Source organism: Gouania willdenowi, chromosome 13 (assembly GCF_900634775.1).
Source record: "Gouania willdenowi chromosome 13, fGouWil2.1, whole genome shotgun sequence".
NCBI classification, from domain to species: domain Eukaryota; kingdom Metazoa; phylum Chordata; class Actinopteri; order Blenniiformes; family Gobiesocidae; genus Gouania; species Gouania willdenowi.
In genome coordinates, this window is record NC_041056.1 from 7,780,963 (window position 1) to 7,795,528 (window position 14,566).

General features: G+C 36.7%; 1 protein-coding gene across 1 annotated transcript; it reads left to right on the forward strand.

Annotated features, from left to right (window-relative positions):
* The first annotated feature begins 187 nt into the window (after positions 1-187).
* fhdc4 (FH2 domain containing 4) lies at positions 188-14,345 on the forward strand. The gene is made up of 12 exons (XM_028465663.1): positions 188-311; positions 1,067-1,529; positions 5,506-5,567; positions 6,799-6,901; positions 6,993-7,078; positions 8,458-8,558; positions 8,637-8,707; positions 8,779-8,886; positions 9,522-9,592; positions 9,665-9,782; positions 10,489-10,653; positions 10,729-14,345. The coding sequence occupies exons 2-12, from the start codon at positions 1,188-1,190 to the stop codon at positions 11,917-11,919; spliced, it is 2,418 nt and encodes an 805-aa protein (XP_028321464.1). The 5' UTR covers positions 188-311; positions 1,067-1,187; the 3' UTR covers positions 11,920-14,345.
* Positions 14,346-14,566: the final 221 nt, after the last annotated feature.

The following is a 14,566-nucleotide window of genomic DNA, read 5'->3' on the forward strand; positions in this document are numbered from 1 at the left end:
TTGGAAGTTTTCAGAAACGCCGCTTAAAAGTTTTTTTTTTTAATTAATATTATTTTATGGGTATATATACTTTATGGCTGAGTAATAAATACCTCACACCGGAGTCATAAATAATAGGTGTGTGCCGCGCGTGTGCCGTCATGCGCCGTTAACGCCCCCCCCCTCACCCCCCCCCCCCCCTCCTCTCCTCCTTTTTACGGTTTCAAACACTTTATTTCCTGCACCGTCGTCCTAGTGAATGGACCTACTTTGTTCTTTCGTCAGAAGCCGACGACTTTAGGACTAACAAACTCAAATATTCCTCTTCAAAGGTGAGTTATGTCTCTCTTTTTTATTTTTATTAAAAAAAAAAAAAAAAAAATCATTTATTGTTTGTTTATTGTTTAATTTCGATGACGTTTCCAGGTGTGTAGGTAGACTGCTACTACTTTTTACTCTACATTCCTATAGTTTGAGTTTGAGTTCAAATTCTTTAATAAGTTGTCCAAGCTGCCGAACAAAACAACAAATAATGTACTACATTCAGAGGCAACAACTTCAGGTATTCTCAACCGATGGGTCGGGACCCAAAAGTGGGTCGCGGACCTCTACTGAGTGGGTCGTGGACAGCTGGTCAAAAATAAATAAATACATACTTATAGTTATAATAATGTCTCTCATGTTGGACTTCTTTTATTTTGACAGGCATGTTGTGAAATGCATGTTGCACAGGAAAATAAATAGATTTGTTTAAAAATATATATATGTGTGTGTTTTCAACTGCCAATTTTGAAAAAACAAAATTTGGTTTGTTGAATTATTAAAAAAAAAAAAAAAGAAATACAGAAAGAAAGATGTGGGTTGTGATTTAATGACCGAGGTCAAATGTGAGACCAGTTGAGAACCACTGGTCTAAAGGTTGTTGCTAACGTTGTTTTTTATGGTTTTATTGTTGATTTGAGGAAGTCATAATGTGTGTTTTACACTGAGCATTATTCTGTCCCGTTAGTGAGAGGAGGACAGTGAATGCACCATCCACTGCTACACAATGACTCTCTTTGATTCTGTGTTTGTGTTGTTGTTTCAGGGAGTTCCATTCACCGTGACACCATTTTGGACCAAACTTCTGCCTCAAAAAGCAGATTAAAGTCCACCCAACATGCTTGTATGGCATATTTAATAGTGGTAGTTTAAAAACAAGAAGGAAAATGCAACCACCACCTCCCCCACCACCATGCCCTCCTCCTCCACCACCACCACCACCACCACCACCTCCTGGTCTCCCTCCTCCATCCCTTCATGGAGGTCCTGGTTCGTTCACCATTGGAGACCGCCGGCGCTCCAGAATGCGTAATTTTAACTGGGAGACGCTCCCCAAGCAAAGTGTGATAGGTAAACACAACATCTGGACTGTGGACGGGACGGTGGGGGAGTACCAGCTGGATACGGATCACATGGAGGAGTTGTTCAGCAACAAGCAGAAGGAGCTGAAGGCCATGAAGCAGCAGAGTCTGAGGGGTCTACCAGCCGCCATCACAGGAGGAGACATGGTGGGTACGACGACGAGTGGGTGGAAATCATGATTTTGGCAGAGGTGGCGAAAGTATTAGTCTTCAAGGTTCAATATTTTTTTGTTGTCATTTTCATGTTAATATAAAAACGAAATGTGTTTATACAAGGAAATAAATTTCAACTTTTATAGTGAAATATTAAACAGAAAACAACAGAAATAAATAATATAAATGAACCTGCGCTCATTTAGCGCAGACTTTCGAAAACGGCCTATCGGATCCGTACGTCTCCATGGAGACAATGGTAGAATCAACAGTGATGATGTCAGAATTCCAAAATGTGGATGGGAAAATTAATGGGATATATATATATATATCTATATATTTTCTTTTGGTAGCCAGAACAAAATGTAATAACCTGTTCCTTGTCCCATTATCAACATTTCCTGAAAATACCATCAAAATCCGTTCATAACTTTTCAAGTTATCGTGGACAGAGAGACAGCGTCGCATAGCATTAGCATAGAATAGAACACTGATGATGACATCATCAGTTAGAACATTCTAATTGGAACACTAATGATGTCACTGTTGATGACATCGTCGGTGTTCTAAACAGTGTTTTTAACAGAAGTTCCACAGTGTGGATGGGAAAACTAATGTGATATACTGTATATGTGTACACAAACAAACAAACAAGCAAAAACCATTTTTGTTTTTAAAAGTAATAATAAAGAAATAAAGTACACACAAGTACAGTAAAAATATGAGTGCAGGTACCAGGATCAGATCTTAGGCTTATTGTTCATCAGTCTCACAGCTTCTAGAAAGTATAAATACTTGAATTAAAAAATTACTCTGGTAAAAGTATTGAAGTTCCTCCCTTACTTGAGTAAAAGTAAAAAAGTACGTGCTACTTAATGTACTTAGGTAAAAAAGAAAAACAAATGTCCCTTTAATAATAAGACAAGATATTTAAAACCAGCAAATTCCATATCTTGTATTTCTTTAATAACTTTTAGAATACTTACTAGTACATGGAAACAAGTAAAATCTGTTACTTTTGAACACCTGGAGATGTAAGTTAGCACTCATTAGGGGTGTAAATCACCCGATATAAAAACATATCGTTCCGATACAATACAATATCGATTATCAGAACAACGATACGATATTTGCCGATGTCCACGATACGATTTCTATTTTATCCGATTTAAAAGCCTGCGATTAATATCAGACAATAATCTGTTTATTTTTTTTCACATTAAAGAATGAAATACAATATTGATACATTTTGAGAATTTGATTGCCTGACTGTTTAGGGCATTTACATGAAAAATATTCTTTGAAAAATGTTTTTTCTCTCCAACTAACGTTTGGTGTTTTAACAAAAAAAAATAAAAGCACAAGACAAAATACCAATCGATATCGATGTTTAAACTTTAGATTGATATGACTAAATGTTCAATGTTCAATAAAAGCCCAGAGCAGCAGCTTTGATTTTAACATTTTTAATAACTTGTAGAAAATTAATACATGGAAACAAGTCAAATCTGTTACATTCGAACACCTGGAGAATTCATTTAGTACTCATTATTAGGGATGACACGATACAACTTTTTCACTTCCGATACGATACCGATATTGCCGCCTTGGATATTGGCCGATACTGATAACGATGCAACACAATATCAACACGAATCATGCATGCTTTTATTATTTATTTTGTAGCGTGGAATGTTAGAAAATGAGATATGGTGGGAACAACTGAGGGCAAAAACTTATCGGATATTTTAGATGCAGTGCGATAAAATCCTATATTCGTATTATTTGTAGAATCAGAATCAGAATTCCTTTATTAATCCCAGGGTGAAATTGCTTATGTTACAGCCACAGACAAAAAACAAAATCACAAATGAAAGAATAAAACCGTTAAAAAAGACGAAAGAAAGAATAAACGTTGAATAAGTGTATAATTAAGGAAAAGGTTTCTGGCTGATATCGGACCGATATCAATATCGGATCGGGGAAACCTCTACTGATTATAGATAAAAATTGTAAATAAAATGTTTCAAGAAAAAAAAAAATACGAATGCTCAATAAAACCCAGCGCAGCTTTGAGTGTAACAATTTAAAAAAAAAAAAAACTTGAAAATGTTTGTGTTTTTTTACGTTGTAACGTTATTTTTGAAGGTCTTAAAAGTGACGAGCTCATTTTTTAAACTTAAGGAGGAGAAAGTACAGATACTGTATTTGTTTGGAAATATAAGAAGTGAAACACATAAATACAGATCCCAGAAAAAAACTACTTAAGTGCAGTAACAAAGTATTTGTACTGAGATAAACATTTAATAAGTTTTTTAAAAAGGCATGAACAGTTAGAATGAAAGCTGACTAACTTTTATTGTAGGGACAGTTGTTAGGAAAACTTAATCCAAGGGTGGAGCATCACTATTCATCTGTTTGCTAAGGGATGGTGATTGTATTCTATTACAAAACTAAACTTGTTCTCTTGTATTCATGCTTTCAATAATCTGCATGTATTTTATTTGATGTAGGGCTGGGCGATTTGAACCAAAACTCAATATTTCTTTCTCAAAAAATGCCGATATATACTGTACGATATAAATCTTGATCATTTTAATTCAAATTAAGTCTGACCAGAAAGACAATTTTGTGTTAAAATTGCTGATGCAAAATGCCACACAGGGACATTTATTAACAACAGTTTGATTTCTGTCTTTATTTTGAACATTTAAATGTTTAAAAACAAAAAATGATGAATTACAACAGCAGAATTAGAGCATTGATTTGATCCTCAAACATGTGCGAAAAGGAGTAGGAAGAAGTGTAAACTTTTGCGGTTGCCACGTTTAGTTTTTTTCCTCCTTTAAGGGACAGCACGTGTGAGTGAGTTCTGTAGTGTGTCTTGTTTAGTGGTAGATTTGGGTCAGGATGCACTCAGTGATACATCTAACTGTGCTTCTTTTAAATGCTGTTATATTGAAAACAGCAACTCCTAAAATTAGTATTTTGTTGCAAAACAAACAATAAAAAAATATGTTAAGCTTTCGTTTATTCAGACAAGGTTTTTCAGGAAATGCTAAAAATGAATCTCGCTGGAACTATAAAAAACAACTAAAAATAAGATGTATATGTGTATATATATATATATATATATATATATATATATATATATATATATATAGGCAATATTGTAATTGTCTTTATCGCCAAAATAGAAAACTCAATATATCTTAAATCTGGATATATCGCCCAGCCCTAACTTTGAGAGTTTGAGTTTTCTCCAGGTTTGTGTTTTTTTATTTTCACCTTTTTTAAACTCTGAAAAACAGTTTCATCAATATGTGCCACTTTTTGCTTTTTCTCCCATAAGGGACAGCACGTGTGAGTGAGTTCTGTAGTGTGGCTTGTTTAATGGTAGATTTGGTCAATAATAATCCATCTAACCGTGCTATTCATGCTGTTCTGAGAAGTAGCGAAAGCAGCGACTCCCGAAATTAGTATTTGATACAAATTATGCTACAAAAAATATGTTAAGTTAAGGTTTCGTTTATTCAGACAAGGTTTTTCAGGAAATGTTAAAGATTTCCTGGACATTTGAAATAAAAAAAATTTTTCAGGAAGTTTTACAGAAATATGTAATATAGGTGATATTGTAATTTTCTATCTCACCAAAATAGAAAACTCAATCTGGATATATCGCCCAGCCCTAATTTTAAGAGTTTATGAGTTTTCTCCAGGTTTGTGTCATTTTCTTTTCACCTTTTTTAAACTCTGAAAAACAGTTTCGTCATGGGACCTTTGCCCTAATCCTTCAATACAATCAACAGGGAGATATTCGAACCTTTGATTCCACTGTCTGTTTGTTTGTTTGTTTTTTGTTTATTTTGGGGGGGGGGGTGGGGTATCTGTGATGGAGGTGATACTAGTAGTGAACACTGTTAAAAGCCAACAGTTGCATTGACCATCTCTCTTTCTGCCTCATTGCCAGGTCACTATCCTCAGCTCCAAGAGGAGCATGAACATTGGAATTTTCCTCAAGCAGTTCAAGCGGTGAGTCAGCGCTCGTGTTCTTTAAAGTGGGATTATTTTTACACAACGATCCAGCCGTATTACAGACACAAGATATGGATGTGATAAGACATTTTCTCCTGAGACATTGTTGCAAACTTTGGAAATGTCAGCGTGTCTGGACACGTCGGATTTGGACTGAATCCCGTAACCTGCAGATCACGCTGTTGCGAAGCTTTGTGAATGTATTACTTCACTTGGTGTAGTTACTAGTCAGACTGCTGCTAACAAAAGGAACAAAGTGACAGTTAAATGCAAAAAATGCAATCTGGTATGTACACTGGAGTCTTTCTTTGCTTTGCATCAATATTTTTATTATAGGATATCCCGTGAGTCTTTTAAAGCACACATAGCAAACACATACTCCAAAAATTGTATTTCAAGAAGTTGGAATGAATATGTAGCGCAACATAATACACAAACTAACTCCAAAAACACATAAAATGACAGCAAAATGCACAAAGTGTCAACAAAAGTACATAGAGTAACAATGAAAACACAAATATTCCAATAATACACACATTGTGTATGACAACAGTGATGCACAAAACAGAAAAATGCACAAAAACTCCCAACAAAAATTGCAAAATGCATTTTGTACATCTATTAAGATGCACAAAATGTCAACAAAAGTACATAAAGTAACATCAAAACTACAGCTATTTGGGAAGAAACCCCAAAATTATTCATAAAACACACAAAACTATCACTGAAATAGAAATTATTACAAAAAATACACAAAACAACAACAAAAATACAGAAAATTACTCCAAAAACATAAATTCAGAAAAACTAGAAAAATAAACAAAATGATAAGAACACGCAAAAATAATAACAAAAACACATTTGATGACTTGAAAAAACACATTAAATGACTAAAAACTCATTCAAAGACAACAAAAAAGACTTGTGTTAATGGTCAGAATGGACATTATTCTAAATGCTGACATGAATGTATGAGATAATCACATTCCATAGCCCTCGCTGTGATAAAAGTTGCCCTTCTCTTTTCTAAAGGAATGAAATCAACATAGTTACTGTTTACACATACAGTAGCAGCTGAAACAGGTCATGGCTTGTTTCAGTCAGTGCCCAATATTTCCAAGCAGCAACATATACTTCTTTAACTATGCCCTTAGACGTCTGAGCTGTAAACATTCCAATCATGTAATCTGAACTAAGAATACTTCAATCCATCCACTGTGGTCCACAGGTCTTTAGAAGATATGATTAAAAGTATCCGTTCAGGAAGCGGCTCCATATTTGGTCCTGGAAAATTGCAAGAACTGAGCAAGTTGCTGCCGGACGAGGGCGAGGTCTGTGTCTGTGGCTTTAATTTAATTTTATCTTTCTGGTAAACATGTGTCGATTTCCTGATTTATTCACCTTTTTATTTCATGAATGCAGGTGAAGCAGCTGCTTGGTTTTAAAGGAGACCACACAGCACTCCCTGAGGCCGACCTTTTCATGCTAATGCTAATCCAGATTCCCTGGTAAGTTTGTTTATTTGTTCATTGGATCCTCGTTAGCTTCCAACCATGGTGATTGCTAATCTAATCGTCCTGGGGTCCATGATTTAAAAAAAAAAAAATCAAGATTCTAGTACATGTAAGAACAGAAAAAAATAAAAACAGTTAAATATACAGAAACATTACATATAAAGGTATATAAGACACATTTTCATTACACCAAAAAAAAGATATATACATTAAGATAGGTAAAAATATGATTACTCCATAAGTGAAAAACTCTAAAACAAGCTTGGATGAACTACGGGTGGGCCCGGGGAATGTTTCTACGCAGAATAGCACCTACCATGTTCCCGAGAATTCACTCAAATGACTCGATTCCACCGAGTAAAACCAGCATTAACGGAGGAGTAGTCATTTGAAAAATGGGGGCGCCAGGGATCTCCCGGGGGACATGCAAATTAATGGGCTCCATTCATATATTGGTATGTGTCAACAATTCGGCACCACCAAATGTCGCAGTATTAGACTCACAAATAAATGAGAAAATGACTTTAATGGATATTGCCGAAAAAAAAGGGGTTGGGCCCTCGGGCCCCGAATCAAATTGTGTGAGGCATAAACGTAATCTACGTTGAATTACCTTTGAAACGATATATCACACCATTATGTTCCTATAAATTTGGAAATTACCAGAAATGGGGTGGACCCTAGGGTCGCATTACAAAAAATGGGCTGAGAGCATCTCATCACATTCATTCATAGAGTATTCATACCAAACTACATTCCGATCTAAGGAGAACTAATGGAGGAGTAGTCAATTGAGAAATTGGTCCTCTGGCACCCCCGTGACACATACGAGGTAATGGGCCCCATTTATATATTGGTATGTGCCAATGATTCGGTATCAACAACCGTCGTAAAATTTGACTCACAAATAAATGAGAAATCAACTTTCTTTTTTTTCTTCTTTTGAGGCATTTTAAAAATTCGGCTCAGAGCGTTGATGCGTCCACGTCCATTGACTATAACTACCAAATTTCAGCCCGATCCGTAGTAGTGATTTTAACTAGTGTACACAGCAACAAGAACAAGAAGAAGAACAACAACAACAACAAAGTGAGTGGTGTTTTGAGTCTGGTACCCCGGCCTAAAAGGACAGACATTTGTAAATAGTTGGTATGAGGGCGATTGGTGACGAAGTTGGAGTTTGAAGCATGTCGAGTATTGTACAAGTGGATATAATGGGAGTATTTGATTTTTTTTTTTTTTAAATAATCTTGGTTGGCCAGTTAAAATAATGTTCTTTATAGATCTTTGACGTTGTGATGAATCATGTGAGCTAAACGTCGTTCACTGATGAGTGGAACGTGTGTGTGTGTGTGTGTGTGTGTGGTTTTCAGTTATAAAGAGCGTCTGAGCAGCATGGTGCTGAAGGAAGAGTTTTTCCCTCTGATGAAGGAAATGAGAGGCTCGATGGGAACATTAAAGACGGCTGGAAGAGGTATTAATTCATTTCTATGAACAAAGTCCAACACAAATCAAAGTTTAGCCCTTATCTTCACACGTGGCTTTCTTTTAGAGCTCCTGGAGTCCGATAATCTTCATTCAGTCATTCGTTTGGTGCTCAAAACTGGGAATTACATGAACGCGGTGAGTAAACGTATTTAAAGTAATGAATCAGTATCTATTTGTAGTTTTTTACTTCCTGTTTTGGTTTCCAGGGTGGCTACGCAGGCAGCGCAGTTGGCTTCCGGATGGCTTCTTTGCTAAAGCTAGCAGATACCAAAGCAAATAAACCTGGAATGAATCTGATGCATTACGTAGTCATGGTAAGTGCTTTTGGATTGGATTTCAAATCATTAGACTTATTCTAGCTTTCTGTGCTCTCAGAGATTTGTTTGTCATTCAGTTTCTTTACTATATGTTATAGTTTTATTTATTCTGTTCATACTGTTCTTCAGGAAATGTACTTTGATCTTCTGACATGTTAAATGAAATGTTAACATATTAAAAAATAAAAACTTGCTTACGTGGAAGTCAGGGAAACATCAAAGCAATCTGCAGACGCCTCTGAAGAAGACTGCCGATTGACAATCAAAACATGTCAGGAGCAGTGTTACCGCCCCAACATCACTTTTTACAGTAACTAGTACTGTAACGCAATATTTTTTTAAAGAAATAACGCCGTTACCGTTACAATATGGTGCGTTTGTCCGTTACTTTTCTAGCAGCAGTGTACTTCCTGTTTACAGTGGCGCTACATATTTTCACGGGACGCTGTGCCAAACACGGTAAAACAGTAGAAGAAGAAACATTGTCAGCGTGTCTCTGTTTACATCGCTTGCGCCAATCATGGCAAGTCAATGCGAGAGCAGGACGAGCTTCTCAGAGTGGAAATAAACGTATTATTTTTCTCTCCAAAAGATGCATCAGTGAAGCTAAGCTATGTTTTGTTTTTTTACAGCAAGCCCAGAACGCTGACACGGCTCTGCTTAAGTTTGCAGAACAACTGGAACATGTTGAAGATGCAGCGAGGTAAACGCATCGTTTATCAAGTTTGTTGTTGTTTCTTTCAAATTCGTGATCTCCTTTTCTTTTCTTTTCTAGAATAAACAAAGGTGACCTTGAGACACAATTTAAAAAACAGGTAGATAAAGTCAACAAGGCTAAGGAAGACGCTTTGAAACAAGAGGACCTGAAGATGCAAATGGAGACTTTTCTTCAGGTAATCTATCATTTTTTATGGACAACCCATCCTGGTTTGCCTTGTTTTTAATGATCAGCAAATATTCCAGTGTTTTAATTCCATTTTCATTTTTGTCTTCTTTTTTAATAATATGTTAAGGTTTCATTTATTCGGACTAATAGCACCACACACAGTATACAGAAAATACACAAAATTACAAACAGCAAACAAAATAACAAAACAAATGCACAAATTGACAACATAAAATCAGGCAAACTATAGGAAAATACACAAAATGACAACAAGAACATGCAACATAATAAAAAATGCACACATAATGACTTGAAAAACACAGATAATGACTAAAAAGTCACTAAATCACACAAAAAGACAACAGACAAAGACAAAACCCTGTATAAATGCTGATATTGGTCATTATTCTAAATGCTGACATTTAGAATAATATTCTCCTTGTTAGTTCTTTCTGGGTGTGGCCAACTTCAACATCAACAGGGATAGGGAAAAGTTGGACTCCACCCCACTGACAGGGGGCGTGGCCAGCCTGACAGAACTGTTAAGTTGGCCACGCCCAGAAAAAACTCACAAAAACGCATCAAAGCGGAGGACTGACAGTTGACAGTCAAAACATGTCAGAAGATCAAAGTGATTTTCCTCAAAAAAGTTGTCTGAATAAATTAAACCTTAACATACACATGTTCCAATTGTTTGCCTTGTGTTTTAAAAGGAGGCTGAGGTCTGCTTGGCAGAAGTAGAGACTGACCTTCAAGACCTGCAGTCAGTGAGCAACCACGTGGCCGAGTACTTCTGTGAGGATCCCAGGAAGTTCAATCTGGAAGAGTGCTGCTCCATTTTTAAATCCTTTTGTGATAAATTCAACCAAGCCATGCAGGTACGCTCACTGCATCCACCGCTTTCTCATCTGAATGAACATGAAATCTAATCTAAATTGTGTAAACATCTACAGGAAAACAAGGCCCGAGAAGTGGCAGAAGTGAAGCGTAGACACAGAGACAGGTTGCAAATCACAGCCAAGCGCAGGTCGACTGCAACATGCTCGAGTAGAGACAAAGAATTGGAAGAAGTCGCGTTGGAGTCCATTCTCCAGCGGTTCCTCACAAAACGCAACTCCAGGACGAGATCCGGGAGGCCGTCGTCGACTCATGGAAGCCCAGCGAGCAGCAGCTCAGACCTCGGGAGCCTTTCAGAAATCACCTCCCATACAAATATCCTGTTGGTGCCTCCAACGACTAATGAGTTGGGGAAAAAAGAGTGGAACTCAGCAGTTGAACTCACAGACAACTCATTGCCTAAAAAAGGTAAGTCAAAAACGGACGACAGCGAGGAGAAGCTGACCATAGGTCGAGAAGAAGATCTCCAAACTTCCAAGGAAAACGAGTCGGGAGGATTTACAGCTCCAATCAAAATGATCACATGCAGTACCTCTAATAAGGAAGATCTTCAGGACAACACTCAGGAGGAGGCCCAGAGGTTGCGCGAAGCATCAAGAAGAGTCTTACAATTTCAAAGAAGTCGTGGCAGTGCCTCATCAGGTGAATACTCAACAGAAAATATCAAATCTCCTGCTCCGAGCTCCACATTGTCCCGTCACCTCACATTTGACGAAGCGATACAGAGGCATCAACCAGAACCAGATCATGAGGATTTATCTCAATCTTTTCTCGATCCTCAGTCATCCTCAAAGATGAAAATCTGTCGGCGTCATACTCTGCCACCTAAGATAGCAGAGGATGAGGATGGTAATGTTTGGACTGAAACTCCAGCAAAGTCTCCCAAATCTACAGGACAAGAAAAGCGGACTTTATCAGGAGAGGTTGCTGGACATCTACTGGATTCTACAGAAAACTCTCATAGCTTGAACCAATCAAATAGCGAGGATCATGCATCTGCTTTATCTGGAATAAAAAGCGAGTCGACAGTTTCCTCGGTCGATTCGGATAACAGGGTTTCCCAGCAGGGCCCAACTACGCAGGGGCCTGCTGACAATCACCTGCAGATGAACAGTGAGAATATTCCATCCAGGAACATGTGGTTTAAACCTGAGAACTCAGGAGTGTTTTTTAACTTTTTCAAACGACTTAGTGATATCGGCAAGATTCAAAATAGCAAAGAAACGGTTCAGAAAGGCAACGTCTGAAGAGGGCCAGTGACCAATGACTGACCACACTCACATTTTAACAATGTTTTACTTTTAAAGAAACCGCTAGTGATCTGTTATGAAGGGAAACATATTGTTTCGGGTTTGAAACCAAGTTTGTTTTGGATGATTTGAACTTAAAGCTGCTGGAGAGAGGAATTTATAATCAGATAAAGACATTGCGTAGCCTCACACACTAAAGAAGAGATAAAAGGTTGAATTTGCCACTTTAAAGTTTGTTTTCATCTCCAGTGTAAACACTCTTGTTTGGACATTGTTGGAAAAGTTTCTCGCATTGCATTGTGGGATGTGGAGTCCCATAAACGGATGCATGAAAGTGTTTTTACTTCTCACTGTGATTTCTTGTGTTTCTTTGCCAGACAAGAATGACAGTGATTGGCTTGACAGCATCTAGTTTGTTTCCAGTATTCCCCGTGATATCACCTCACTCTGCCACACATTCATTTTCAGCCAAATTCTGGTCTTTCTGCATGAGCCCCAAAAACATCCCTCCACCATTGTTTTTCTACAAACTTTCAGTACATGAAAACACCAGAAACGTGTTGGGAAGTCACTTTGGAAAACACAAGAAATCACTGTAATAATAAAGTAAAAACACTACAATGCAGCAGTTTACGGGACTCCACATCCCACAATGCAATGCGCAAAAGTTTTCCAACAATGCTAATAAGAACTTTTAAAGTGGAGGTTATTTATTATTATTATTATTATTATTATTATTATTATTATTATTATTATTATTATTATTATTTATTATCAATCTATGAGACCTATACTATGACTTTATCTGATTAAAAAAATAATTTTGTATCCCATTAGCTTTAGTCAAACCTTTCAACGGTACAATTTTCCACAGAAACTCAGGAATTTGGGGAATTTTCAAACATATAAACTTCTCATGGGAATTTTTTTCATTGGAATTACCTGGAAATTTTAAATAATTATCCTACCCAAACATAAATATTAGCTTCCTTTAATTAATTTTTTCAACCCGCTTGCTCCATTCAAACATAGAATTTCAACTAAAATTGGAAATTTTTGATGAGAATTAACAAGAACCTTTAAAAATGTAAGGTTGGCCCTTGACAGGGTTGTTAAAAATAGTTTGTAAAATAGATTTTCCCATCATCAAAAACATTGGTAAGAATGAAGTAAAAATGCATCTAGGCATCCGTCCACGGGACTCCACATCCCACAATGCAATGCACCAAACTTTTCCAAAAATGCCAATAAGAGTGTTTACAGTGGAAATTAAAACACATAATTTCAACCCTGTCTTTACATCATAAAAAGTTGATTTTCTGTAGTAGCTTTAGTAAAATCTTTCAATGGTACAAATTTCATGCTCTGATGATCCAGTTTTGGGCCACAGGCTGTAGGTTTAACAACCCATCAGTTTGATTCCAAATGCTAGCTTTGGTCAAATTAGTTTGCATATTTTTCCAACAATCCAAAAAAGTGCGTTCTAATGGAAGGCTACACGCACTTTATCATTGTGTGGGAATGGATGAATGTTTAGAGGCTTGTTGGGGAGTTTTTGGAAAGTGCTACAAAAAAAAAAAAAGAATGGATTATTGCTTGTTGTACCACTAGATGGCAGAATGTGACTTGTAGATGGAAACAAAGGTAAGGGCTGATTTTTGCTTGTAACTCGTAACTGCAGCCCTCCAGGACCAGGATTTAGGGGACAGCTTGCGTTACTTTAAAGGAAAGAAAACAGATTATATCTCAGCAGTGGGTCTGAAGGTCGAATAATGAAAGTGATGTTTATGAAAGGTAAAGCAAATAATAACACGAAGTAGAATGGACTGAGGAAGTGAATGAGAGAAGTTAAAGCCAGTAAATGAGAGGGCAAAGAAACTACAGTATACCACATTTTAATTTAAATTCTCATGCACTCTAAACATGAAGCAGATATTTCACTTATACATGATCATTTTACACATTTCTATTATTTAATTATGATTTACTTGTTATTGTAACATCTTGTTGCCACTGAAGCGCTCCACGTGTAACTGCTGAAAGGCTGTTGCTCAGTTCAACCATTGTTTTTTCACAGTATTACAAAGACAGTCTGTTTTTAACCATGGATGTTCTATAGTAAAGTAAAGTAAAGGGTTTTAATCCCAAATTAATTTAAGAAGAGATTACTGTGGTTGTTTGGGATACATGGAGTCAACCTATTGGCTGAAGCTACAGCTACTGCCAGTCTGTTAATCCCACATGTAGTAACTGATCTTTAAATTGTGGTGGTTTGGTACAACTTTAGATACAAGCCTACTGTTGTATGCACCTAAAAGGTTTGCAGTTCATATTTGTATTTCTTACGTACTGTACTAAATGTTATGCTTTTGTATTATTTTTATTGAAATATTAAAGACTGAACCCATTGGTAACAAAATTGTTGCGTAACTAGTCTCAATGTTAAGAATTTGGCTTCAAATTCATTTTTTAATGGGATGATGGTTTTACTTTGTAATCCAAATCCTATTTCATAATCCAAATCTTTTGGACCTGTAATAGACTGGTATCTTGCCTCGGGTATTTTATGTCATAATGAGTCCTAACTCATCTGGAGTTGGATACTTTACCACCAAACATTTAAAAAAATGTTTTGTTTTGGATT